The 24893-nt window shown below is 49.5% G+C and overlaps 3 protein-coding genes across 8 annotated transcripts; all 3 read right to left on the reverse strand.

Moving 5' to 3' along the window:
- Window positions 1-365: 365 nt before the first annotated feature.
- JAML (junction adhesion molecule like) lies at window positions 366-7902 on the reverse strand. Of its 5 annotated transcripts, XM_063355190.1 has the most exons (10): window positions 7279-7902; window positions 6934-7095; window positions 4751-4799; window positions 3227-3390; window positions 2620-2845; window positions 2330-2459; window positions 1895-1952; window positions 1150-1245; window positions 734-926; window positions 366-494 (listed from the first exon to the last, which is right to left on the reverse strand). In XM_063355190.1, exons 2-9 carry the CDS (start codon window positions 7024-7026, stop codon window positions 768-770), a joined length of 975 nt encoding a protein of 324 aa, XP_063211260.1. In that variant the 5' UTR covers window positions 7027-7095; window positions 7279-7902; the 3' UTR covers window positions 366-494; window positions 734-767. The 5 variants fall into 5 exon arrangements, with proteins under 5 accessions (XP_063211260.1, XP_063211261.1, XP_063211262.1 ...); XM_063355191.1 differs by having other exon boundaries at window positions 381-926; window positions 2330-2456; XM_063355192.1 differs by lacking the exon at window positions 6934-7095 and having other exon boundaries at window positions 381-926; window positions 7409-7902.
- An 808-nt stretch (window positions 7903-8710) lies between these two features.
- On the reverse strand, window positions 8711-15973 carry MPZL3 (myelin protein zero like 3). Its single transcript, XM_063355201.1, has 6 exons — window positions 15847-15973; window positions 14560-14726; window positions 13635-13845; window positions 12866-13031; window positions 11961-12024; window positions 8711-9902 (listed from the first exon to the last, which is right to left on the reverse strand). Exons 1-6 carry the CDS (start codon window positions 15914-15916, stop codon window positions 9876-9878), a joined length of 705 nt encoding a protein of 234 aa, XP_063211271.1. The 5' UTR covers window positions 15917-15973; the 3' UTR covers window positions 8711-9875.
- A 264-nt stretch (window positions 15974-16237) lies between these two features.
- Window positions 16238-24351, reverse strand: MPZL2 (myelin protein zero like 2). 2 transcript variants are annotated; one of them, XM_063355206.1, is made up of 8 exons: window positions 24220-24351; window positions 23109-23240; window positions 21954-22140; window positions 19669-19835; window positions 18810-19020; window positions 18423-18567; window positions 17865-17949; window positions 16238-17321 (listed from the first exon to the last, which is right to left on the reverse strand). In XM_063355206.1, the coding sequence occupies exons 3-7, from the start codon at window positions 22006-22008 to the stop codon at window positions 17892-17894; spliced, it is 636 nt and encodes a 211-aa protein (XP_063211276.1). In that variant the 5' UTR covers window positions 22009-22140; window positions 23109-23240; window positions 24220-24351; the 3' UTR covers window positions 16238-17321; window positions 17865-17891. The 2 variants fall into 2 exon arrangements, with proteins under 2 accessions (XP_063211276.1, XP_063211275.1); XM_063355205.1 differs by lacking the exons at window positions 23109-23240; window positions 24220-24351 and having other exon boundaries at window positions 21954-22314.
- Window positions 24352-24893: the final 542 nt, after the last annotated feature.

The raw sequence follows: 24893 nt of genomic DNA on the forward strand, positions 1-24893 counted from the left end.
GGGCCAGAACGCCCCGGAACGCCGGCCCGGAGGCCCGCAGGGGGTTGCTGTATTACCCCTCCCGGCCAGGGCAGCCAGTCCCAGGTGTAGGGTGGACGCGGAGGTGCCCATCCGCGGAGGGCGGCTGGTGCAGGGGAGACACGTGTGAGCACACGCTGGTGGGGGACCCCACTCCCCGCCACCCCCTGCAGAGCCAGGGCAGCAGGGGGGCTCCGTACGGCCCAGGGAAGCCCCTTCCTGCTGCAAAGGGACCCCCTTCGCGTCCCCTTTGGCTCCACTGCTCCCTGCAGCCAGCGGGGCAGGCGTGGGTGCCACGTTTTTGGCACACTTGGACATCACACGCTTAAGCAGGAGGTAAAAGGAAGCCAGGAACAGGCTGGACTCCCTGAGTTTTATTATCTTCAGAAGATACCGTTGGCACGGCTCCCGCTGCATCTCCCCCTTCGTCCCCCCGCCAGGCTCTTCCTTGGAGGTCCTTGTCTCGGGACCTGGAGCTGCATGGACCAGGATGAAAGCTAGAGCATGGAGGCTGTGCCCGCTGTGCCCCCCTCCAGAGACCAGCAGACAAGAGCCAGAGAGACTCATCTCTGTCCCGGCAGGCAGCGGGGTGGGACGTGCCCCAGCAGTGGCTCTGGCACGGAGCACACAGTGAAGTGACACTGCTTCTTAGAGGAAGGGCTGACAGCAGCAGAACGCTGGCCTGCCCGAAGGAGCAAAGATGTCTTGCACACACCTGCTGGCTGAGGGGCTTACATGCCCCAGCATGGCTATTTCTTCCCCTCTGGAGCCCAGGGAAGCCCCTCTGGTCTGCTGTAGGGTTCCTCGCTTTGCCTGTCCCCCTGTCTCCCCTGTCCCATCCATTCTGACGGGATCACCCTCTTGGCCAGCTCCACGTAGACACCGTTCTCCTGGAAGGGAGAGGAACGCTGCAAGGAGGAAAGGACAGGGTGTGAGTCTTGCCGCAGGTATCGGGGCCCATTTGGAGTGGGCAGAAGACAAGGGATGCTGCTCTCTGGCATGGGGAGCAGGGAGTCAAGCCCTGGATGCCATCATCCCGAGGGGGCTGGTGATGTAGGGGTCACACCAGCCCTACAGCTGCGCGCCCTGCCCACCCCTGCCACAGCTCGGGGCAGATGCTCGCCTCCTCACCATGGTTACGTAGGTCTCCTCGGCTTTCTTCTTCTTCCCTGCATCCTGCTCAGCCTTGGGTAGCTCATCTCCAGGGATTGAGGAGTAGAGCGCTTCCTGTGAGAGGGAGATCAGGGTACTTGGAACCGAGCAGTCCCCAAATACACGAGAGCCTTCTTACCCCAGTCACAGGACTAGCACTGAGAGCCACAGCCACGGCTGGCCAGCCAACAGCACCTTGTGCTTGGCCAGCGTGGGATCCCTTCCTTCAGCATCCCAGCCCTATACGCCATACACCTCATGTCAGTGATCCCTGTGTCCAAGGACACAGCCTTAGCCAGTGACGAGACAGCAACCATCCTGTGTGAGGATGACCCTGGCCCGGCAAGCCCCTCTGCTCCCAGGCATCCGGCTGCTGCAGGAGCATTTGCTCCATCAGCGCCGCCTCTTAACTGCAAGCCAAACGAAGCGGTGGGACCTGGGGCTCATTCCAACCACCGCCCACGCACGCAGCCAGCAGCACAGCAAGGAGCCCACAGCTCTCCCGTGCGCGCCACATCCCTTGCTGGGGATGGCTGGCCACGCGAGGGCACGGCTCGGTGTGCGCACAGGCGGGCACGCTCGGCACCTGCCCTGCAGCCCTGTGTGCCCCATCCCTCCCCATCCCCACGTCTCCTCCCTCTCTCCGGTTCCCGTGGGTTGTGGCAGTGTCCCAGGGCAGGGCAGGGACACCCTCCCCTCCACGCAGCTCAGCATCAGCTCTCACCTCTGCTTTGTTCTTGCTGCTGTTTCCAGTCCTCTCCAGGGCTGTGTTGGCTGCAGACCTTGAGAGAAGGCAATGGTGGTGTCATCTCCAGCAAGAAGCATCGCCTGCTCCTCCTGTCCCTGCCTTCCCTCTCCTGGGACACTGAGATCCCTTTGTATGTGCTGCCAGGCCAGCCCTGCTGCTGGCACACCAGGAGCCCAAGAGGTTCCGGAGCAAAGAGGGGACGGGCCAGGGCAGTGTGACACTAGAGGGCAACAGGAGCCCGTGCCTCACAGCAGGCAGCAATGTCACCCCAGGGAGATGAACCCTCTGGTTCCCGCAGCTCCAGCGCTGCTCGGGGCAGGTCAGACTAGCGCTTGGCCACGGAGAAGGGTGCAGGAAGGCTGCAAGGAGGTGCTTTGCTCAGCCCCATAAGCCCACAGCTAGTGTTGGTACCTCTTCCTGAGGCAGAGTCCAGCCAGGAATGCCAGCACAACAGCCACACAGCAACACCCAACAATCGCAGGCCAAAACCAAGTGTCTCCTGGGGCCGCAGCGTCCTGGGCGTGTGCTGCTCCTCGTCCTGCTGGGGAGACACAAAGGCAGGGGATGGTACACAGAGGGAGCCCAGACCTACTGCAGAAGCACCACGGTGGCAGGTCCAAGAGCCTCCCAGAGCCTCTGCACCCCCTCTGCGGGGGACCAAACAGGGCAACAGCAGAGGGGAGCAGTCATAGGGCACGTACCTCTCTGTCCTACAGGGCTGATGTGCAGCACCGTGTGGTTCTTGAAGATGCTGCTGCTCTGGATCAGCCGGATCTCACATACGTACGTGCCGCTGTCATTCACCTGTATGTTCTGCAGCTGGATAGAGCCATTCCAGTGGGAGACGTCCCCTCGCCACTGTGCCCGGTCCCGGAAACGGCCCACAGGGATGCTACGGTTGCTGTAGTAATAAAACACCATCTCCTCCTGCCAGGGCAGAGACGGCATCAGGTGAAGGGAGCCCAGAGGAAGGGCACTGCCCTGCATGCCTTCCCTGCTCGAGAGCCATCAGATCCACGCTCTCCCTCTCCCGTGGAGCACCCGCTGCACGCAAGCCCAGCTCGTTCCCACGCTCTCGGAAAGCCCCAGGATGCAGCACCCAGCGCTGTGCTTCCCCTGCGGCGCAGGGCACGGGGAGCGGTGGAGGTGCCCCGCCACCGCACAGGGGAACCTCCCTCCTCTGGTGGCCTGGGCCAGGCGGACGGGCTTCCCTGCAGCCTCCTGAGAGCAGCAAGGCTGCCTCCTCGCCCTCCCCTGCCACCTGCCCCCGCGCCCGGCTCCGCCGCCCACCCGCTGGTCCCGACCCACCTTCTGCGTGCCGGGTCCTGCCGTGCGCAGCCAGTCTACTTTGTCCAAGGTCCAGTCCTTGGCCACCGGGCCTAGGAAGAGGCACTGCAGCAGGACAGAGTCCCCAGCGCTGGCTCGAAGCTGAGGCTCCGTGAACACCCAGCCGGCCGACCCGCTGCATCGCTCTGCCAGGGACAAGGACAGCAGGATGAGTCCAGGGATGATGGCCAGACGCAGGCTGCCTGTCCCCATAGACATCTCCTCTCCAGATAAGCCTGGGGCTAACGGCACTGACCAGTCCAGAGGCCCTGCCCCCTGTGCGGGCAAAGCCTCTCCCCGACACCTGCTTTTGGCGTGCCTGGGATGCGGGGCAGCACATCCTCCCAGCCGCCAGACCAAGGGCTGCGGCACTCGCTGAACAAGCCACGCAGAAGGGAAGTGGGGAAGCACAACCCCAGCCCTCCGCGTCTGCGAGCCAAAGGCTGGAGCTCCTGCCGGGTTGGTCCTGTGAGTCACTGGCTGGGAGAACCAGCGCCGCTCTCATCTGTGCCAGGCCAGGGGCAATTCAACCACTTCACATGAATTTCAGTTCCTCTTTCACAACCTGCCCATTTGGCTTCCTTACCCCTTGCTCACAGGCTCCTGACCTGGGCTTGGACCTGTCTGGCCACATAACTAGCACTTAGGGTTTCTAGAGAAGCTGGACAGTTGGGAAAAAAAACAAAACAAAAGAGAGGAACATCAAAGAGCACAGAGCTGACATCACCAGCACGAAGCAGCTGCCGACACGGCGGGCTGCAAAGCGTAGGGCAGGAAGGGGAAACAAGGTGGGCAGAAAACGTCCCGAGAGCTCGTCAAGAGAAACCCCGCAGGCCCCAGAGTCTGCACAGGCAACGAGAAGAGCGGCTGAGGCTCTGGCGCTTGTTTGACAAGAACTAGGCGAGCTGATTCAGCAGGGAGCTGCTCAGACAGGTTGGTTTTTCCTGGTGTCTTAGCCACTCTGTTCTGTCTGTCCACAAGCCACCAAGGGCTGGGCCCTGGCAAAGCACCAAGTACTCGTCTGATGCCCTGTAAATAATACATGCAAAGCGCTACAGCTTCCCAAACAGGTTTCTTTTGGTTTTGACCAGCTGTGGAGCTGAAAATGACAAATATTTGCCAGTGGAGAAGACCAAGGGAGCCAGTTGCCTCAAGCAGAGCCAAAATCAATACCTTGGAAACCCTTCCCCGTATTTAGACTTGGCAAAGCAGTTCTAGTTTTTTCAAAGGCTTGGAGTCCGGCAGAATAAGTACAGGATTCCATCCAGGGATGCCATTGCAATTTGAAGGCTGTATGTGTGAGCTCCGCAGGAAGGGGAAATGCAGCACCCAGAGAGCAGAGAAGTCACTGGTACCCAGGAGCCCACTTACTGCTGCCAGCTCCGTGCGCCTGCGAAACCCCAAGGAGTTCTCACCGCAGGAGGAGAGGAACGATGGGTCTGTCGGCAAAGGCAGAGGGGAAAGCAGGCAAGGGCAGTAAAACCACCAGAATGACTTACAGCTTACCCAGCCATGTCAGCACCAGAGTCAGGCTCAGCAACACCTTCATCTTATTCTAAAAAGAAGAGCAGAGGTGACGCATGCATCAGTTTCCCCTGGGGCAGGAGACCAGCAGCAACCGAACTGAGCCCCAAGGTCAGAAAAAGACGTCCTTCAGTTCTTTGGAGGGGGACACAATCTTTGCTGCCTGGACGTTCGGCCTCTCCAGTTAGCCAGTGTCCCAGCCGGGAGCCTGGAACTCTGTGAAGCACAGAGCTCAGATGCAGCTCTGGTTTGACACTGCTCCGAGCCCTGAAAGGAAGAGAGAGCGAGCGGGTGGGAGGGCTCAGCCCGAAGCACCTCTGCATTTTCCCCCAAGTAATGAATCTTTCCGGTGGTTTGGGGGTCGAGTCTCTAGCGTCTGAACCGAGATGTTCATAGATGCTAACTCTGCTCAGAAAACAATGGGATGTTTTTTTCTACTACATCCTCAGAGAAGTTTGGTCTTAAAAAACCAGACCCCTGACTAGAAATAACCCCCTTGCTCCAGGGTGCTGCACGTGGTGAGAACTTCTGCCGGAACCCTTCAGGGTCTGTTCAGACAGTGCCACATTTGGTCACTGTGTTCAGTATGACCTGCTGCACCATATCTCAGAAGAAAGCTGATGTCTCCTTTCTACCCATTGTAGATGTACCCTGCAGCCTGAGCAGGGCTTGGCTGTTGTCGTCAGGATCACGGCAGCCAGTGTTCACGCGTGGATCGCAGCAGGGCAAGAGCCAGTACCCTGCTCGCTGTGTCTCTGCTCCATGGTTCAAAGCCATGCCCGTTCAAAACCGATAAACGTATTTAAGGACAAAAAACTTATTGAGAGAAGCCCTCCCACTTGGAGAACCTGACATTACAGTTGAATTTGAGGCTGCCGTTACCAGCACATGTTTTCCAACACATGCATCTTTGCTGCAGAAAGACAGACAACAAGAGACAAACATCTCTGAAGTCTTGCTGGCTTCTCTCATTTTTCCTCCATTGTGCAAGTCAGAGGATCTCTAGACCAGCTCCAGTAAGGCTTGGAAGGGGAAAAGGTGCCAGATATTTCTCCCCAAGAGACAGCCAGGAATAGCGTTGGAGTAAATGTTTAAGGTAAACATCAGCCGTTATTCCTGCTGCTCTCAGAGATCCACGGTTCCCTTCAGTGCTGCGGAGCACGAAGCTGCAGCGACAGATCTGTGCTCCTGGGAACCCAAGGTTGCTGGGGCAGCACCGGTATCCCCGGCACTCCTTGCAGAACCGATGGTGACAATAACACCAGGTGCAAAGGGCAGCAGGGAGGTGAGAGGGGATGTGCCGTACATGCACCCTGGAGTGGCAGGAGCAGCTACTGCGGCTCTGCAGAGCACGGAGAGGAAGCGGGGAAGGCCTCCTCCCTGCCACTGTGCATCTCCTAAGGGAGCTTCCATCTCTCTACGTGACCGGGCATGTTCGCTAATTCCTGTTTCTACCCAAATGCATTTTTTCTCAGCAAAGGAAGCTCAAAACCACCCTGAGACAGGCTCAGACAGGGATTGCGGGCCCAGAATTAGCTGCTGGGGGACTCACGGGTCTGTTCTAGGCTGAGAAACGGTCAGCAGGGCTTTTCAGTCTGCCTGCAGTCAGAGATGTAAAACCACCTCCGCCCTTCATTGCCTTCCCCTTTCCACAAACAAAACCCTGAAAAGCGGCAGCGAGCCTTCTGGAATTCTCTCAAATCTGCCTTTCAAAAAAAAAAAAAAAAAACCACCATGACCCACTTGGGGGCTGGGTTTTTTGGAGGTGGAGGGGAGAGCTGTGCGGTTTGAGTGCACCGTTTGCAGCCCTGCCGTGACACGGTTTGCTGTACAACCTGCGCTTGTGCACACGCGACCTACAAACACAGCAAAACTCACGCTAAGCTCCAAAGCCCTCAGCTGGTGCAGCAATATCTGAGCGCAGCAGGCCAAAGCATCCGACTTTCCAGCTAAACTGCCAAAAGCTGTAGAACCCAAGCAGAGCTAGCCCCGCCCAGGGCCACTCCCGTGCAGGTCCCAAAATAGGAGCCAGCTTAAAAAACCAAAAAGTCCGCAGCGCACAGAAACCTATGTATGGACATTACCCTCAGAACTTCAGAACTCTGTTTCTGAGCTACTGAGGCTCTGGTCCTTATTTGCCATCAAATCCTTCCTGGATTCATTACCTTATTTCTCAGAAGAAATTCTGGTCCTGTCTGGGAACGTGTTTTTGCAGGGTCTCCCTCTGCGACACGCACCAGTGAGTGGGTGCTGTGCATGCAGCAGCTGCAGAGAGCACCCACTCACCCAGGCTGTTCTGTAGATTACAGTGCTGACATTTCCAAATCCTGCCACAGGATAATTGCCTTTACTAAATAAATTGGGGGAAAAAAATACATAGATACCATACTGCCTTCACATTTTCCTACTTTTGCACATGGTATCTGAATCCTCAGCACTTCTTTGTTCTAGTTTACTTTTCAGGAAAAACAAACAACAAAAAAGTAAATATTAGTGCAAAAAATACTCACCTAGTGTGGCTTGGGGCAGTCAACTTGTCTCTTGCACAAAGGGTTCTTTGGTGACTAATTAGGAGTATCTGAAAGAATCAGTTGTTAAATCATCTTGAGGTTGTACGCGCAAGGCATCTGTTGAACTTACCATTTGTCTTTGGTTTCGAGTCTCTCATTTCAGGTTGAGTTATGGTCACTTTCAACTTGCAAGAGGAAGTCAAGAGCTAGAGCAGTGACAAATGAGCATGCAGAAGGGGCTGTTACAGAGAGGTGAGAAGAACTACAGACGCGTACGCCCGACAGCAGATGAGGGGTATGCAGCTTCACAAGGAGAAGACAATTCACAGCTACAAGATGTGGCTCACTGTCATGGCAGGCAGGTCTGATCAGTCACTATGTGAGAAGTCGAGAAGGGAGAGATTCTTGGAAAGCCACCCTTTTGCAGCCTGTGCTCCCTCCTGGTTTGTTTTTGGGGATCCACCACTCCTGCAGACTGGATCTTGTCCTGGGGAGGCGTCAGCAGCAAGCGCCACCGAGTAACTTTGCTGAGCCTTACTACCGGTGCTGTCAGGGGCCACAGGTTAGCAGGCATCTTACAGGCAAAAGGGCCACCCTCAACATGCTTTTCACAGCATAGCCAGCTGCTCCCTTTTGAAACACATACAAAATACACAGCATGGAGCGCTTTCAGCTGCCCCGCCACCCCCCAGTCACTTTGAAAGCATATTGTCATCCTTCCTCTTCCTCTGGAGTACCGCAGCAATCACTGTTCTCTGCGCTAGCATCAATGGTTTCAATGGTACACAGAGCAACTTCCATACAGCTAGCAAAGGAAGAGAAAGTTAAGTTTCATTCACGCGCAACACCACTCCCAATCCGGAAAGCTACTAGCTTCAAGGTGGCAATTTAGCATCGCACCAGAGAGAGATTTGCTCAGGTTCTAGTGCAATGTTTGCAAAGGAGTCACAGCTGAAGGCAAACATTTTGCAGATAACAAGTCATTCATTTGCACAAAGAACTTGAGTGATGTATGGTATCTGAAAGGGGAACAATAAAACCACTTCCTCTAGGCAGCATATCCCACCAACATCCTCTCTCAGGAAAGTTTTGGTTGGGAGAGACATTGTGTCATCAGGAAGCACAAGCTTTTTAAATATTATTTTACAGTAGACAGGAGCAAAATATACTTCTTTAGCTGGAGACACAGATCTACAGCTAACCTGCTTTGCAGTCAGGAACTTCAACATACCTGTAACTGGCAGCCATCATAGAGCTGCTAAAGGGGACTTGGTACATGTTCCCTTTGAGTTAAAGCTATTCCCTGAACACCTTTACCCATCATCATCATATAACAATTTCGATAGCTAAGCAACAACTCAGAAAGGCAGTTTTACGAGTTCCACTATATTTAGACATATTTAGCCAAATAAAGAAATCCACAGCCCAGAATGAAAGCAGTTTATTGGTAATGGCACATTAAAGTCAATGGTAAACTTATAACACACGTGTAAAAGGAGGCTATGTGACCATTGGCACATCCAGAAAGGCAGCAGAAAACAGCAGCTATTTAGGTATTGAGCAGACCTCAGTACCTAGGTCTTGAGGACTCTCTGCCATCCATTATTGGTGAAAGAGGAAGTACTCTTTCTTACCAGGCAGTAATGATGAATGTTTAGTTATTTTCCTAAAATCGTGCATAGAAGAAGAGAGGAGGAACACGACTGTTCTTCTGAACACAGAACATTCCTTTGGACACTGCTTGAGTCAATGGCTGAGGTAGATGGGGTTGTGTTTCCCCAGATACAGAGCCCCCATTTGCATTTCTGATTTTTAAAAAAGTAGTTCTATATGATTTGTGCTTCACTTCTACAAGTAGAAGGAGATGTACCTAATAATGCAGCTGCTGGACAAATAATAAAAATAAAGGGAAGACAAAACTCAACAATGTAAGGCAACACTACTGTGCAGTTGGTGACTTAAAAATGGAATCAGAAAACAGTAGGAACAAAATGGTGACCCTGTAATTAAGTGGCAGATTAAACCAAAAAACAGTTAAAAAAGCAGTAGGTTCCTTTCGCTCCAAGACAAAGGATGCCATATACCAACTTAATTAAACTGTTTCAAGTCCTTTGCAAATAAGTTCCAAAAAAAAGTGAGAAGAAAACATTGTCGGTGCCCAATGATGATCACCTTAGAGAGTCGAGGTCGCTCTGCAGTGGCCTGTGCTTTAAGCAATTCGAATTCAAGGGCGCAGGAAAAGAGGGACGTCACCAATAATAAAGGAAACAAATTTGCAAGTAAACTAAGGAACATGCATTGCCAGAGTGCTGGTAGGAAACAGGCTGTACAGCTGTAGGCACTGAGGTATCTGTAGGCACTGGAGAAATGAGGTTAAGACATTATTCTTTTTCCCCAATAAATTAGAAAGATTTCAAAAATCAGTATTTTGTTCTTAAATAGAAGTGAGTTATCCCATTGGCATTATTCTTCCAATCTACCAGGATTAGAGCAGGTCCTTCAGTCTGTACTGGTTATCCAGCAGCCTTCATACCTATCTAGCCGTGATTTTCAGTGCTGTAATTTTCTTCTTTATCCATAGCTTTGGTCTTTCGTCATCAGTATGGGTCTTCCTCATCCGTGTCCTAAACAGGGAGCATGGAGAGAGAAACTGAGACTGCGTACAAAGACATGAACCAAGTTATGAGTTCAACAAGACTTTGAGTCTGCTAGGCTTCTGACAAGAGCTCAAATGTTTTCCAAAATGCTGCTGTGCTTGAATAAGCCATAGGACTTGTAGTTGTATAAGCACTTGCAGCTAAATCTGTTTGACTTATCACAGATACACAGACGAATTGCCTCTATATAGCCAACATGTGAAGTGTGTTTTAAGAGAAGTAGCAGCTACAGCTCAAGCAAAAGACAAACTATAAAGTGCAGACAGCCATCTTCTTAAAAAGCATCACCAATCCCTACAGAGGAGGTCCAGGGCAGCACAAGTTGTTGTTTTTCAGCTACAACCAACCACATACTTTCAGCTACAACCAACCACATACTTTCAGCTCTCCATAGTCTATTGTTTTAACCACAGTAATCATTTGATGGCGTCCCCACCATCCAACTCTGCAGATCTCAACTCGAAAGCAACTCAAACGTAACAGCCCTATAAGGGAAATCTCACTAACTCCAGCCATTTTAAGTCCAAACAGATTTTCACTGGCTTTGCAATTTCAATGATTTGGTAACATTAAGAATGAAAAAGTACATTACGGAAACCTCAAAAATGTGGAATCATTAAAGTGAGTGAGACGGGATATTCAGAGACTTGGGAAGCTAAGTATTTCTATATCTGGGAGCAAATTATCAAAAAGATGACAAAATACTCAATGTGAAAGCAGCAGGATTATAGCATTCAAATTTGCCTTCTCTCAGATGAGAAGACATTTTTCAATTTTTAAAATCTCCAACTGTCTGACAGCATTTGTCTCACCAAACCGGGGCTCCCATCCTCTCCCATCTCTCCACCAGCAGGAAAGCAACGGTGGCTCCCTGCTCCCCTGCATGTCTCTTGCGGCAGCCTTTCCACCTCCCATGGCAACTCTCCCTTTTGCATAAAGCATTTTCTGCTTCCTGCACCTCTCAAAACTCTTTTTCCCATACTGCTGCATTGTAACACCTGTGTCTTATGTGAAATTGTAAATATTTCATACGTAACTTGCGTAATTACTTGTCTTTCATTCTGTATCTAATAAAGGGTAGAAACCATCAGTGCACACCTGTCTGAAGGCTCACACGTTTAGCACATTTTAAATCACCGACATTAGAATAGTGAATCAAGGAACACATATTTAAATCCCTCCTTAACGTACTTCCTGACTGTGTATGAAAGACGTAAAGGTGCGTCTGAGGTAAGCTTGCTCTGTAAGACATCAGGAATAAATGAAAACACTCTCAAATTAGATATATTAGTGACCTTACTCTGGAACGTGCCACACTTACGGCCGTGGCTGCTAACGCCAGCCCACAGAACTTAGAGGCACATTTTACAAAACAAGTACAGCAGGTGGCAAGAACATTCAGTAGTTCCAGCACATCGCATCTGATTAACAGAAGCTCGCTGACAGGGTAGCAAGTCAACAAGCAGAATTAGAAGACAACCACCACTTCACTAAACAAAACAAACAAAAGGCCAGAAACAAACAAACCACAAGAGTTTAGCAGGATTGTGTTGTGACAAAAACAGTGCAAGCAGGGATATCTCCAAAAAGGAGGTGAGGCTGCACACTACCATCTTTGCAAGAAACATGGTGGATTGAGGTATCACTGCCTCTATTCCCCACCGCAGCACTGCCAAACCCCAAACTGGTTTTGCAGAGCCTTTAAAGAAACTACGCAGCACGGTAGCTAGCACTTAAAATTCTGAATTTTCATCTCAAAACGTCAGCTTTTGTTTCAATAAAGTCAAAAGAAAAATCAGTTTGGAAGATCTGAAGACAACTTCCCCTACCAGTAATGCAGTATGACCAGCAGTTCTCACCCCCTGTAACCCTATATGGAAAACACCAAGGAACATAAGCCTAGCCATTTGGGACACTGCTTTGACATCCAGAGGTGTTATGACAAGCTCTGACTGCTGCTCTTAGCACCTCCTCTGAGCATCAAAGTTCACAAAACCACTTATGAAAACACCAACTTTCACTTACCACACACTTCAGACACCAGTTTCTGAGTTTCCCCAAGCAGTTGTCTGTCTCTGTATGTTCGGGTCTGCAGAAAAAGCAGAGGATTAGGCTGGACTTTTCTCCCAACACACATCCTTATACCTCCTATGGACTGTGAATTCTAGTTCTACCACACTGAATCAAATGCTTTTCGTCGTGATGAAAAGCCTTTGACGCTGCACAACAAAACCAAAAAGAATAAAGAATGTCAGGTCCCTTATTCTGAAGGCAGACATTTGACTTAAGTGCCATGAAGAATACAACAAGAGTTGCTATTCAGCTAGCAAATCTTACAACGCTAATCAGAATGTTGTATTAAAAACCCATTCTGCAATAAATTGTAGTACAGAATTCATTGCAAAAACAGGTGCAGCTACAGCAGTAGCAGCATTACCTTATTGTTGTCACTACTGAACCTTTCCAGAACAGAATCCTCTCCAGTTCAGAAGGGAATTCAGTCTTCAAGGCTCATTCTGTACCCGCCATCTCTGCTCAGGCCATCACAGGGGAACCAGTTAGCATCGTTCATTTTGTTTTGTTGTTATGGATACTTCATACCAAAATGCAACATAAAGCCCACATAAGCAAAATATGTTGCTGATTTAGGCTGAAATAAATCCGATTGCAGAAGTGAAAGACCATCTAACTGCTTCAGTTCCATGGCCTCACACGAAAAGGGGAATGTACAGCACTTGGTTTACGCTCCAACATGGGGATTTTCCAAAACTTTCTCACCACTGGCCAAATTATGCTCGTGAAGAAGATTTCAGTGCCTGAACTGCAGATGCTGAGAACTATGAAATGAAGAACAGTGGAGAAACTGTCCTTTGGCCTGTCTCAACAGGCCAAAGTAGAAATACAGGCTTTAGGTTCCAGCCAGAACTTACTCATCAGACACTTCGATGGAGGATTTCTTACAGCCAGATTTTTTTTTCTCCTTTAGCGCTCCAAATTTTCTTCCCATCCTTACCAACAGCAGAACGACCACAATGGCGGAAGGGAGAAATACTAAAATGGACAGCAGCGTCGCCGACGTTAGCTGGAAGGAAAGACCTGCAGGAAAGACAAAGAGCAGTAAAATACGGCTTTCTTAAGTCTCTGTGACAAACGTTCATCCAGGACACAGGTTGCTAGCCTTTTCATATAAAGCACAGAGCTGGCAGATTTGAAACAGCTTGTCACTGAATCTGTAGGATTCCCATCACGTATCCAACACACTAGGGTGCTTTATATGCAAAAAACTACAAAGGAAGGCAGGTCACGACATAGTTCTTTCACTGTGTCTAAGCTGCAAATTTGGGGCAGGTCTCACACGCAGGGCAGATGAGGAAACTAAGTATTACTGAGAATCAGTGTTTGTGATGTGACAGTTATTTTTAGACCGGTATTTCCTAAACGTTTAGCTTGTTCTACTGCTGCAATATGTGGAGACCGTAACTCCTGAACATAGGCACACTTTTGATTTCTGTTATCACTACAGCTTCCTCTGTTCCTTCCTCCCTCCAGTCAAGACGAGCTGAGGTAACTCTTGCTGAAATTTTAACATGGAACTCCAGGGAACCCATTTCACACGATGCTCAGACTTCTAAGATCCTGACAAAGCTGCAATGCAGCTGTATCTCATAGATGAGGACATGCCATTGAAATGAGCCTTACCTCTCTCCACAACGATCAGCATTATCTGGGGAATGTTATGGTACACGTCTGGAGGATTCCTCACGCTGCAGATGAACGTCCCATTGTCAGTCATCACTGGGCTTTGGATAGCAATGGAAGCATCACCCTTGGCAACGTTGCCAACCCAGGATATCCTGTCTTTGAACTTTCCCACTGTTGTTAGGTATGGAACAGACTGATAATGAAAAATCTAAAAGGAGACAAAGACAATAATTGTGCCAATAAAACACTCGTCTAAGAAAGCAAAGTAAACTACTTTTTAGATTGTAAACATAAAGGAATATACGTTAAGACATCAGAAAGAATACTTGTTATACAGGAGACCTTTTCAAGTTCCTATTTGATAATTCTGAGCGGGTCCCATTACATTAGATCTCCAACGCTTTTATCTACCAGCCTCAGCACTCAGATGTCACCATCACCATTCTGACCAACTCCTTCCCTTCTGCAGATACTCAGTTAAGAAGCAGAGCAGGCTGCTTCTCTCATGCAAGACAGAACATTGCAGTTCTTCAGGTTTTGGTTCTTGCACTTTTGCCCTTGCTGTCCTACTAGTAGAGACTTACCAGACCTCACTTCATAGAAGCAGCACCCTTGTTTCAGAGACAAGGACACTCCTAAGAGATCAAACTCTTCAGGCTACAGCATACAATGCAGCACTTGTATCAAAACCCAGAGTTTATATACTTTATCATCATCATGCTATTATACATTTACATAAAATATTTTTGCCTAAAGAACATTAAAGCAATTTCACTTGGGAAAGAAGGCGACAACGAGACTCCCAAACCCCAAAATGATGAAGAAACACAGCAAGGCAAACAGAAAAAAATATTGTAAGATTTTCAGCATGCACAGAGGCCTGGGCAGTCTCCACTAGAAAAAGACTCCCTGCTCCACTTACTGTCTCCATCTGACCACTTGTGACAGGCCGGTATGTCCAGTCTATTGTCAGGCTTTCAGTGATGGGAGAACTGGATTTGAATGAGCATTTTAGCGTTACTTGTTCACCCACAAAAGCTCGCACTTTAGGACTGACTTTAATTTCCACAGAAAGAACATTGCAGACGCCTGATAGAACAAGCACAAAAGACAAGGATTAGATTCTTGTTATCTGTGAGGTGCAGGAGTAATGATATCCCAAAGGTATCGATGCATGTGCAGCTCAACCACAGCCCAAAGACTGAAGCACAGTCGTGACTACTTCCCTCTCAATGAAATTTAAAGAAAAGCAGACAACTTCCTTAACCTATTCTCTGTGGAACTGGAACAAGTCCCAGTTAAAGTATTTATCTGGAAAACACCAACAAGAACCTATAGATATTTAGATGTGGAGAAAAAGAGCCGAGAAATCACATCAGCTAGCTCTCTGATGAGTTGCAAAGTGCCAGCTTTAGACTACTTCAAGGCAGTTCTAGCTCTGCTTGTCTTGCTCCAAAGTTGATACAGCCAGTGACTTGCACAGGCACCAGGCCAAGAGTCGCCCTGGAGCAGCAAGTACTCTTACTTCTTATTTTCAACGTACAGAACAACTTCTGCCTCATTCGCCCACTGCGATGCTCCAGCCAGGGATGTGGTCAGCCTGCCCAGCACTTAGCAGGAGCATCCTTCAGTTCCTCCCTTTCACGAATCTCCTGCTCCTGGCTTATGAAGATTTATTGCGTTGACACTCTGCTGACGTTCTGCTCTAGTTGTCACAGCTGCCCCCTGTGCTGTGCAGGCTCACAAGATGCAGGCACAGGCTTCTATTCGGATTTCCCAGGTCCTGTGCAAGCTTCTGGCATCACAGCCCTGATCTGCAACCACCGATACAAAATGCAGGGGTCCTGACGCCGCACACCTTTTGCTACCAGCTGAACGCCCAGAAACCCCGACTACAGCAGCTGGACCTCAGCAAAGCAAGCAAAGCTGGGGTGAGGAAACGGAGGCTGCCCACCGTGCCCTGCTGAAGGGGCTTCGTTCGCCCCCCAGCCCACCATCAGCTCTCCCTCCCAGAGACCCGCTCCGCCTGGGACCGCACAGCCCCGGCCGCCCCCCGCCTCCCCACGGACCACGCTCCGCCGCCCCCGGAGCCGCCTCCCGGGCGCCCGGCTGCCGTGCGGGGAACGCAGCCGGGGCCCTGCCCGTCCCACCCCGCCGCCGCGGCGGCCCCCGGAGGCGGGAAGGCCGTCACCAGGAGCGCCCCCGTTACCGAGCAGCAGCAGGATCCCCCGCAGAAGGAAGAAGCCGCCGCCGGCCGCCGCCGCCTCGCCGCACCACATCCCGGCTGCGCTCAGGGCCGCAACATGGCGGCTCACCTGCGGGCCGGCGCAGGTGAGGGCGGGAGCCGCCCCAAAATGGCCGCCCCCAGTCGCCATGGCGACGCGTCACCTGGGAGCGGAGGGGCCCGGCGCGGTCACCGGGCTCTGCCCTCTCGGGGAGGAGCGAGCCCCGAGAACCTCGGGCCCTCCGTTTCTGGGTTACCCAATTCTGGCACTTTTCCGAGCAGAAAGGCCCCCTCAGTTGAGGCGACGAGGGCGCAGCAGCACCGCGCCTCGCCCGTGCCGCGGCGCTTGTACAACACCCACACTGCTCTCCACCAGGTGCGTTTATTTATGGTACTCATGGTAGAAAACGAAAACGTACAAACAGCTAATGTGGCCAGCACATTACAGGCTGAGGCATAAAGTCATAAAGGTACTCTTTAAACAAACAGGCTGATGTTTTCACAGAATCATACAATAGAATCATACATAGACTGGTTTGGGTTGGAAGAGACTTTAAAGCCCACCCAGTGCCACCCCCTGCCCTGGGCAGGGACACCTTCCACCAGCCCAGGTTGCTCCAAGCCCCGTCCAGCCTGGCCTTGAACCCCTCCAGGGATGGGGCAGCCACAGCTGCTCTGGGCAACCTGGGCCAGGGGCTCACCGCCCTCACAGCAAAGAATGTCTTCCTAATATTTAATCTAAACCTCCTGTCAGCTGGAGAGCCGAGGGGAAAGGTCAGCATCGGGATATACCAGCAGAGCAGGAGTGGGAAAAGGAGCTGCCAAAGCACAGCAGAAAGTGGTGTCCTCAGCTACCGCAGTTACAAAGCCTACTGAAGCTGCCAGAGATCGATATCATAAAGAAACCCACTGGTAAACATTATCCCTAGTAAGTAACAGCATCCATTCCCAAACTGTAATACTTCCCATTTAAAGTAGCAAAGAGATTTAAAGTATGTAGTAGCAACTGGCTGCTCCTCTGATGCCTCCCATAGTCAGTCTTCCTTTTAGTGTCATCAAAGAGGATTTTGAGGGAGGAAAAACAGGGCAACACAAACACACCTTGCAATTTTTAAGGTGCAAGAGCCCGTCTGGCTCAGACACTTTGAAAATCTCTGTTCAGTCAGCTATCTTGGCATTTTGTTTGAATCTTTTGGCATTTTTTCATCTCCAGAGCAGCCTTCTTCACACTCTACAGCTGCAAAGACAAAGGTAAGTTCCTCATTCATGGGCCAAGTTCCTCCTGGTTTGTTTCAATGAAGGAAATTTATGACTTATGTTAATGTCATTAATGTCATCCTCTTTCCTTGCCAGAATTTCAGGTTGAGCAGGGATACCACACTCGCAGCATGAGACGTCTCTAATTCAGCTTTGTTCTAACATCCAAAATTACAAGCTTTCACCGTCTGCTTTAGAAGTACCTAAGAAGAAAGATTATAAGGAAAACAAAACAGATTCATTACTGAGGATTATTGTTGAAAACAGCAGTAGTAGAGGCCGCTGCTGACCTCAGAAATTGAGAGGGTAAAGATTATGCCGAAATGTTTCAGCAAAGCCAGCAAATCTGGAAACAGTTCCAGTCTTCCTGTAGCAATTTTAAAACAATAAATATTAAATCAAAAAGCAGATTCAAAACTGGTGAAAGGAAATTAATTCATTAATTCCTCTTTATCCACAAAACAGGCATGTCATGGAAAGCAGCAACAATGGCTTTCCTACAAATGACCCTCAACACTAGGGTGGAGAAATCTCTTCTACAGCTAAGAGGGAGTTCTGCCTCCACCACCTGTTCAGTTTTCAGTCGCTTTCTGAAGGCTCCTCAAGAGCCAAGTGTGACTGTGGTCTCAGTTGTTTCTGCTTATGGCTAGCGCGGCCAGTTGACTGTGGATAGAAGTGAAATACCCAAGTAAAACTGTCTTAGAAAGTCTGCATTAACACCAAGACATTAATTAGAGAATAGATACCTGCACTGTATATGCCATCAAAGACCTCTAGTCTTCTAATGGACTATGCTCCTTTTCTTCTCTAATCTTCAGATTCTCCTTTTCTCTATTGTTATAAGGGGGGGGCAGGGGGTGGGGTGTGGAGAGAAAAAAAAAGCCCAAATCAGCATCAGAGATCTCGAGCAGTAAAGTCACATTACAAGTTACATATAACATAGATAATGTATAACAAGAAGTTATATGATAAGATAATAAGCATCCTAAATGCATGGTGACCGCAAGGTGAGGTTCATGGAGGAAAAGGAGAGTGATCATCTGCCAGCTACCACCACAACACCTGGGTCCTTCTCCGAGTGCGGAGCCACTGCGAAGGGCAAGAGCAACATGAGGACTCCGGAGCTTGCTCATCCCGGGTCTCTGTTCTGACTGCAAGTAAGCAGCCAATTATTGCTAATTGTGCTGGCAGTTTTGCATTGTAGACACTTAGTGTAAGGTCCAAGCCAATAATTTGGAATAGCTACAAAGATATATTTGGCAAGCTTTCCCGGAAGCCTTTCTCTCTCTCTCCTCTGTCCTTACAGTTCAGTGTCTGCCACCTCGATCCTCTTCTCTTGCACGTTCTTCCGATGGTGTCGACAGATAATCACAACTATCACCACAATGATCATCAAAACACAAGCAGACCCAATAGCCACCGCCAGGAAATGTATTTCTGAGAAATGCACTGCATGGAGAAAAATAGATAAATAAACAAGAGGGACAGAGAGAGGGCTCTTGATATAAGGTTGTGAACCTGTATCCCAGCTTTCCTCAGCTCCTTTTTTCTTCATATCCGTTAAGTAACCTCGTGCTTTCTCTTTATAAGCCTTTTCTTCTGTACATTTTCCCAAATGTGGAGGAAGACCTGCCAATGCCTCGACTGGCTAAATTCACATGACCTCTGGGGGGCGGTTCTTGTCTGCTCACCTTTCTGCACAACTCTGAGTCGCACTTCACCGATTGTGCCACCAACATCTGGTGGGTTCTTCACCTGGCAGGTGAATGTCCCGTTGTCAGTGGGCTGCAAATTCCAGATAACGATGGAAACATCGTTACGCTCAATATTCCCATCCCAGGTGACTCGCTCTTTAAACCGTCCAGTGGGCAGCTTGTAGGGCTCCTTGAAGTAATAAAATACCTACAGGAAAGAGAGAAGCTGTCATTCCCACATGCTGTGCAGTCTCTGTGGTGGAAGCAGCACGTGGAAGTGGAATGGCACTGGCTGAGGAGGTCTAAGCTGAGGAGAGCTGTGTCAGCGCAGTCACTCTCAGATGAACTCTGGGGCATTTCAAAATAGACTACCTTTGCTCCAGCAGCCATCTGAGCTCTGTCCTGCTCAGGCCTAAGGCTTCCTTAGGCTGCGTTCAGCTGTCCTTCAGTTATACGGCAGTACTAGTTGAACTGCTTGCACTGCCACATTGGCCAAGGCAAAGCATCCTGTAAGTCGTATCAGGTGCAGGATGTCAGCTAAGACATAGGGTTCAGCTGTGGTGTAAGCAGGTACAGTTTCATCGGGCCCTGGGTATTTTAACCCTGATTCCCTAAAACTAAACATAAAAATTGTTTCTTTAGCCAAGGTCTGTAAAGAAAACGTCTTGCTCAGAGTAATTGTTATGAGTCGCAGAGAAAAAGCCCAAGATGCACATACTTGTGCAGTTTGGCTGTGCTTGCCCATGCCCACCCCTGGAATTGCTGCAGTCCCTGGGCTTACTCAGTGCTGGGCTTTGGGAGTGGTTTGTTTGGGCAAGCGTGCATCAATGAAACGGAGCGTAAAGGTCTGTCTCACCGGCTCATGAGAGCTCTGGTCCTCAGGCTGGAAGTTCCAGGTCACTGACAGGTGCTGGCTAACAGGGCTGCTGCTGGAAAAGGTGCATTTTAACCGCAGGTTAGTGCCGTTCACAGCATCCACCTCCTTGGAAGTGTGAACTTCCATGGCTGCCGCAAGCCAGAGTGCTACAGGGAAAACAGCAGGCATTAAAGATAAAGAAAACTACTGTCTAGGAGTAAGCTCATCACTTTTCCTTATCTGCATTTAGTCTATGCAGGAGCCTGCCTTATCTATCCCTGTCAATGTTTAACCAGACCATCACAAGCACAATATAATTACTGAGGGAGGTGATCCTGCGTATGCAAAATCCAAGAGATCTCCCGTGCTTCATGGATCTTGTCCGTTGTTGTGCGAGCTGCACAGAGCTGGTCTCAAGGGAGTTTGCATTCATCTGAACTGCTCGTACGGTGCTTTCTCTCTAGTTTTGTGGCTGCACAGTTATCACTTACGGATCTGAGAACTGGTAGAGACCACTGGGAAGGGTTTGCTTATGGGGACAGACTGCGTTGGAGGGAAATGTCTCTCTTCAGGCATAAGCAAACTTAACATCTAGGAGGTGCAATGCGGTGTAAGTGCCACCCCTCCTTAAATATATATTTGCTCCTGCCTGGCACTAAAGATACCACATAACTTTTCACGTGCTTGTCCCGGTCACGTTTTCACAAGTGATTAGACTCTAGTGCACTCAATTCCCCAAGCAGATGTCTTCAGAAAAGCGGTTCTGCCCTTTCAAATAGGACTGCTGAACCACAATAAACAATTGCTATTTCCCATGCTAGAACTTTCTTTATAGACTTCGTATTATCAGCCTGAGTGGCACAAGTGCCTGTTAGAAGGTTAATAGCCCAGCTGGACAGCTATTGTCAGATATAGTCAGGCTGAGGAACTCTACAGGAAATCCTCAAGGTAAATCTGTAAGCATTTGTTTGTCAAAGAAACATCCTCTGTTAACCAAACCACCACGGCTGCCACTTTAAAAATAAGTTAGCATCGCTAACTCGATGCTACTCTGCAAGAGAGATAACCAGCAAGAGAGCATCAAGACACAAAAAAAGAAAAGAAAAATAGGAAACCCAAAGAGCTGCTGGTGAAGATGGCTCTCATACCTGAGCCCTAGTTGTCCTCTGGCTTGCCCTACCGTTCCTGAGTCCAATCCCTCTGGCAGATTGGTGCTACCAAAACGGTGGTGCTGTAAATTCTCACCTTTTTCCCCCACAATAGCTGCATTGCTTGCCTGACTGCTTTAGCACTCTCGGTTAGTTTCTGCAAAAGAGCAGTGCTGAGCTAGAAGTTTTGCTGCTGCCGAAAGGAACAGTCCTCCCCGTTCCCGATCGTGCGCTCCCATTAGTTTCCTTTCACGCAATGGCTGAACTAACCCAGCAGAAAGAAAATATTAATAATTTCCTGTCACTTTAGGAAGATGAGTTGTCTCACCCCAGTGTGATTCAAGCAACAACAACAAAAAAAAAGCTTATCTGGGGTTGTAAAATATGGCTTCATAACAGAAACAATCAATACATTTCCTGTATTTTAAATAAATTATAACCAAAGACTTCCTTGCCAAGCAATTTCTTTTCTCAAAGGAGAAAATATCTGAAATGCCAAAACACTGAAGGTGTTCACATTTGAAAAACGTTGTTGTCAGAGAGCGCTGTTTCTCATCTAAATATTTGGTATCAAATCTTTGCATTTTATACGCCTTTAAAAGAACAACTGTAGGACATCAGGGTAAAATGCTCTTTTTAAGACAGATTACTGAGCATATCTGTGCGCTGATGCATTTGGGAAAGAAGAACATGGTGGTCTTAGATTCCAGCTATATTGATATAAACCACTTAAAATTCAAGCCAGTTTATTGTTGGTCTGGAATCGTTGCAGTGTAACCGATCTAAACCCAGTGCTGCTTAACAATCTCTGATTGTCCAGTAACAAAGCGAGTGAAAAAAAACCATCTAGGAGTAAAGTCCAAATTCCTGATGGGAGAGGAAAAGATGTGTAATCAGAGCTCAGAACAAGATCAGTGTTCTTCTTCCACTTGAACACACCTAAACCTGTTTGTCGAAGAAACTCAATCACTTCGTGTCACTTGCAGTGAACCCCAGACCGAAAGAATCACAGCAATCGTCCACAACAAGTACCTGAGATTCCTATAAAGTCGCTGCCTTAATGAGGATGTTAATTAAGAGATCAGAAGAGGAAAGTCAAGATGGCAACGGAGGCCAGATGGCACCAGGTTTCCTTACCTTGGAGCTGTACCCCAAGGAAGAGCACAGCACCCAGCCAGCAGGGGCCATGCATCAGGAAGACAAGTCCGTACTCCACAGGTTAAGCAGTATCAGAAAGAGAAATTCGTTTCAGGTTCGCGACGAAAGATGAGTTTCTCAAAGCCTTCCCAGCAGAGTAGAGTAAATTCCTTTCTCGCAGCTTGCCCTGCAAGGCAATGTGAGTCCTGCTGTGAGTCAGAGTGCGCCCTGCCTCTGCACTGAAAGGCAAGGTGCGGCCAGCACAGCTCACTCCTGTGTGTAAAACAGAGACTTTCAAGGTAAGATTAATTTCTTCAGCCTCCCATATTCCTTTGCTCTTTTGTGTTGCAATCATCCCTCCTCCCAGCTTCCACCTGAAACCACTCCCCTCTTGTGGGAGGTCATTTTGCTCCTAAGAGAAAATTTGCCTGAAGGTGTTTATAGATACCCTGAAGGAATGAGGGCCATTTGTGTAGCAAAACCCTGCTATCAAAAATAAGCAACCCAAAGAAAACAGTCTGTGGCAGCAGTGTGGGCACACATCCAGAGGATGGAAATATCCTACTGAAACACAGATACCTACAGCAAAATTAAGCGATCATTTTAATGTTAGTTGGTTGCAGCCATCCTGCGGAAAAACTGGGAGACTGCGTTAACTGGTGCTTGTAAAGTTCTTGGAAAAGTCAAAAGACAGCTACATCGGTCGTGAGCGCAGCCCCGTGGTAGCCCAGGCACAGCTGAGGAAACCCCACTGTGCTTAACAAGCAGCACAAGGTACTAGAGAAATTCAGCACAACACAAAATATTTTCCTGGTGGCACGTGGCAGTTGTGAGAGCATGAAACCGAGCTGTGCATGCGTGTTGGCACAACAAGGATATTTGCATTCGAAGACTGTAAATCACTTTAACAGCAGAACGGGCTGCTGGCTGTGGCTGTGTTTGGTCCATGGCTTAGTTCCAAAAAATCATCCCAGGTTATGAGCTTTTGTTGTGACTGATGCTAATTGTCCTTGCAGCGGTGCCAAGGCAGGGACGGGAGGACGCCCTTACCTGTGGATGTTTTGAAGGGCTCCCTCCAGCTCAGAGCTGAGGAGCAGAGTGAGGGCACTCTTGCTGCGCAGCAGTGTGGGCTCCAACTGGGATGGTTTAGATTACCTGGGACATGCTGAGGATGTCAGAACTGGCCAGAACAAGGTTTTGGTGGAACGAGAACAGCAACAGGACTCTCAGACTTCCACGTGGACATCTCTCCTCCCATTTGCTGTTGTAACATCCTCTGGGCAGTTGCTGAAGAGAACACTGAATTTATTTTCAACTTTTAAACTTCAGGTTACAAATGTGGCAATGTAAAAAAGCACTGAGGCCATGGGTATCACGAATGGTCCACAGATCAGCACAGAGAATCTTGTCTCTGCTAACACGTCTCTGTGCTAATAGCTCGGAGATACCGCGTATCTCTATTTTCATGGGAATAATCTGGCCCTGTGTTAACCCTTCATCGCTGCTCCTCCCCAGATTTTCACTCAGTTATCGTTCCAAAATGTCACCTCCATTTTTTTTCATTGCCACCATGAGAACTTACTAGGCAGGTGTTCTTTTTTTGTTTTGCAAACAGAGGATACTTCCGCCTATTTCAGATTTTGCTTCAACTATCTGTAAGGCAGTGCTCAGCAGTCAGTTTGCTGCCACTTCTCAAGATCGTCTTTCTGCCCAGCAGCAGCTTCTTACCCTCAGGCATCCCATGCAGGGTCCAGTAGGACAAGCGTGTTTCTTGCTGTAACTGCCCTTTGGCTACGCTGGCCATGCAGCAACACTACTGGGTGTCACTTAAGACCACATTCGCGTAATGCACAGGGCTGGGAAGAGGGTCTGCTCTGATCTTTGCTTGCAGAATTTTACTAACCTTCAACATCTTGTTTCAAAGAGCGCTGACTTCAGCTGTTAAGAGAAGACCATATCCCTGGCACCCTTACTAGTAACCTAAATTCTCTGATGTTTTATTTTGAAATAAGTAAAAGATCTAACAGCTAAAGAGGGCACCTCAATAAATGAAATAGGGCCCCCAACATCGTGATTAGCTACATCATTAAACGGTGAGCTCTTGGGAAGGAGCAAGAAGCCAGCTCTGTCCTTCCACACGTCTGGAAAACTGTCCTTTGGGTGGGACACCTGTGTGGCAGCTGTGGAAACATCCTGCGCCCCTTGGAAGGAGGGAGCCTTGGCTGGCTTTGCAATGTCTGTGCCCTCAAATCCCCACTATACTCACAACCGCGTGAGCAGCTCCGCCACCTCTGTAGGCTTCACGCAGAGGGGAACAGAAAGACGGCGTGTTCCCGCCTCGTCCGTGCTGGATTTCCACCCCTGCTGGAAGCAAAGCTTGGAGAAGCCCCTGCCCGGGTCCCAAGGAGGGCGGGAGGGCTGCGCCTGCCCCGGCGGGGAAGGAGGCGGGTCCCCGCGGGAGGCCGCCGGGGTGCCCGCGGAGCAGGGCGGCTGGAAGGGCTCCGAGCCCCCCCTGCTGGAGCCCGGCCGCTGCTGCTCGGGCCAGCAAACCCGTGCGGCGAGAACTCCTCACCGGGCGCCTTGCAAAGCCTCCCGTGGGCCAGCGGCAGCGGCGTCGCGGCACAGCGCCCGCACGGAAGGATGGCTCAGGCTTTCCGATGGCTCTGCTACACCATGGTCCCTTCTGCTTTGGGCAGCTTGTGAGACTTTCCCCAAAGAAACAGCCTTCCCCCTAGCATGTAACCTTTCATGAGGGCTACTAGACTGGCGAGTAGACAGACATAAATGTGATTTAAAGAAATGAAGCCGATTTCATTGTAGGTGCAATTCATAACATGCTGCATGAAAACATAGAATTGCTTTTGCAGTCTCATACTGAAACTGAAGAGAAACAGCAACAGAGTCGAGCAAGTTCCCCCCTTAACAGGAGTGTGCGCCGGG

Source organism: Chroicocephalus ridibundus, chromosome 18 (assembly GCF_963924245.1).
Source record: "Chroicocephalus ridibundus chromosome 18, bChrRid1.1, whole genome shotgun sequence".
Taxonomy (NCBI): Eukaryota; Metazoa; Chordata; class Aves; order Charadriiformes; family Laridae; genus Chroicocephalus; species Chroicocephalus ridibundus.

Excerpts from the sequence above, each read along its gene's own strand:
- MPZL2 (XM_063355206.1), bottom strand. The coding sequence starts at position 22,008 with ATGCATGGCCCCTGCTGGCTGGGTGCTGTGCTCTTCCTTGGGGTACAG. Across the intron at positions 18,568-18,809 it reads ACTCAGAGTTGTGCAGAAAG|TGCATTTCTCAGAAATACAT; the intron begins GTGAGCAGACAA and ends TTCTCCATGCAG. Across the intron at positions 17,950-18,422 it reads GAGGTGGCAGACACTGAACT|AGAAAAGGAGAATCTGAAGA; the intron begins GTAAGGACAGAG and ends TTATAACAATAG.
- JAML (XM_063355190.1), bottom strand. The coding sequence starts at position 7,026 with ATGCACAGCACCCACTCACTGGTGCGTGTCGCAGAGGGAGACCCTGCA. Across the intron at positions 4,800-6,933 it reads AATTTCTTCTGAGAAATAAG|AATAAGATGAAGGTGTTGCT; the intron begins GTAATGAATCCA and ends TCTTCTTTTTAG. Across the intron at positions 927-1,149 it reads AGGAGACCTACGTAACCATG|CGTTCCTCTCCCTTCCAGGA; the intron begins GTGAGGAGGCGA and ends TCCTCCTTGCAG.
- MPZL3 (XM_063355201.1), bottom strand. The coding sequence starts at position 15,916 with ATGTGGTGCGGCGAGGCGGCGGCGGCCGGCGGCGGCTTCTTCCTTCTG. Across the intron at positions 13,846-14,559 it reads CAAGTGGTCAGATGGAGACA|ATTTTTCATTATCAGTCTGT; the intron begins GTAAGTGGAGCA and ends GTCTCCTTTTAG. Across the intron at positions 9,903-11,960 it reads ACTGGTGTCTGAAGTGTGTG|GACACGGATGAGGAAGACCC; the intron begins GTAAGTGAAAGT and ends CTCCCTGTTTAG.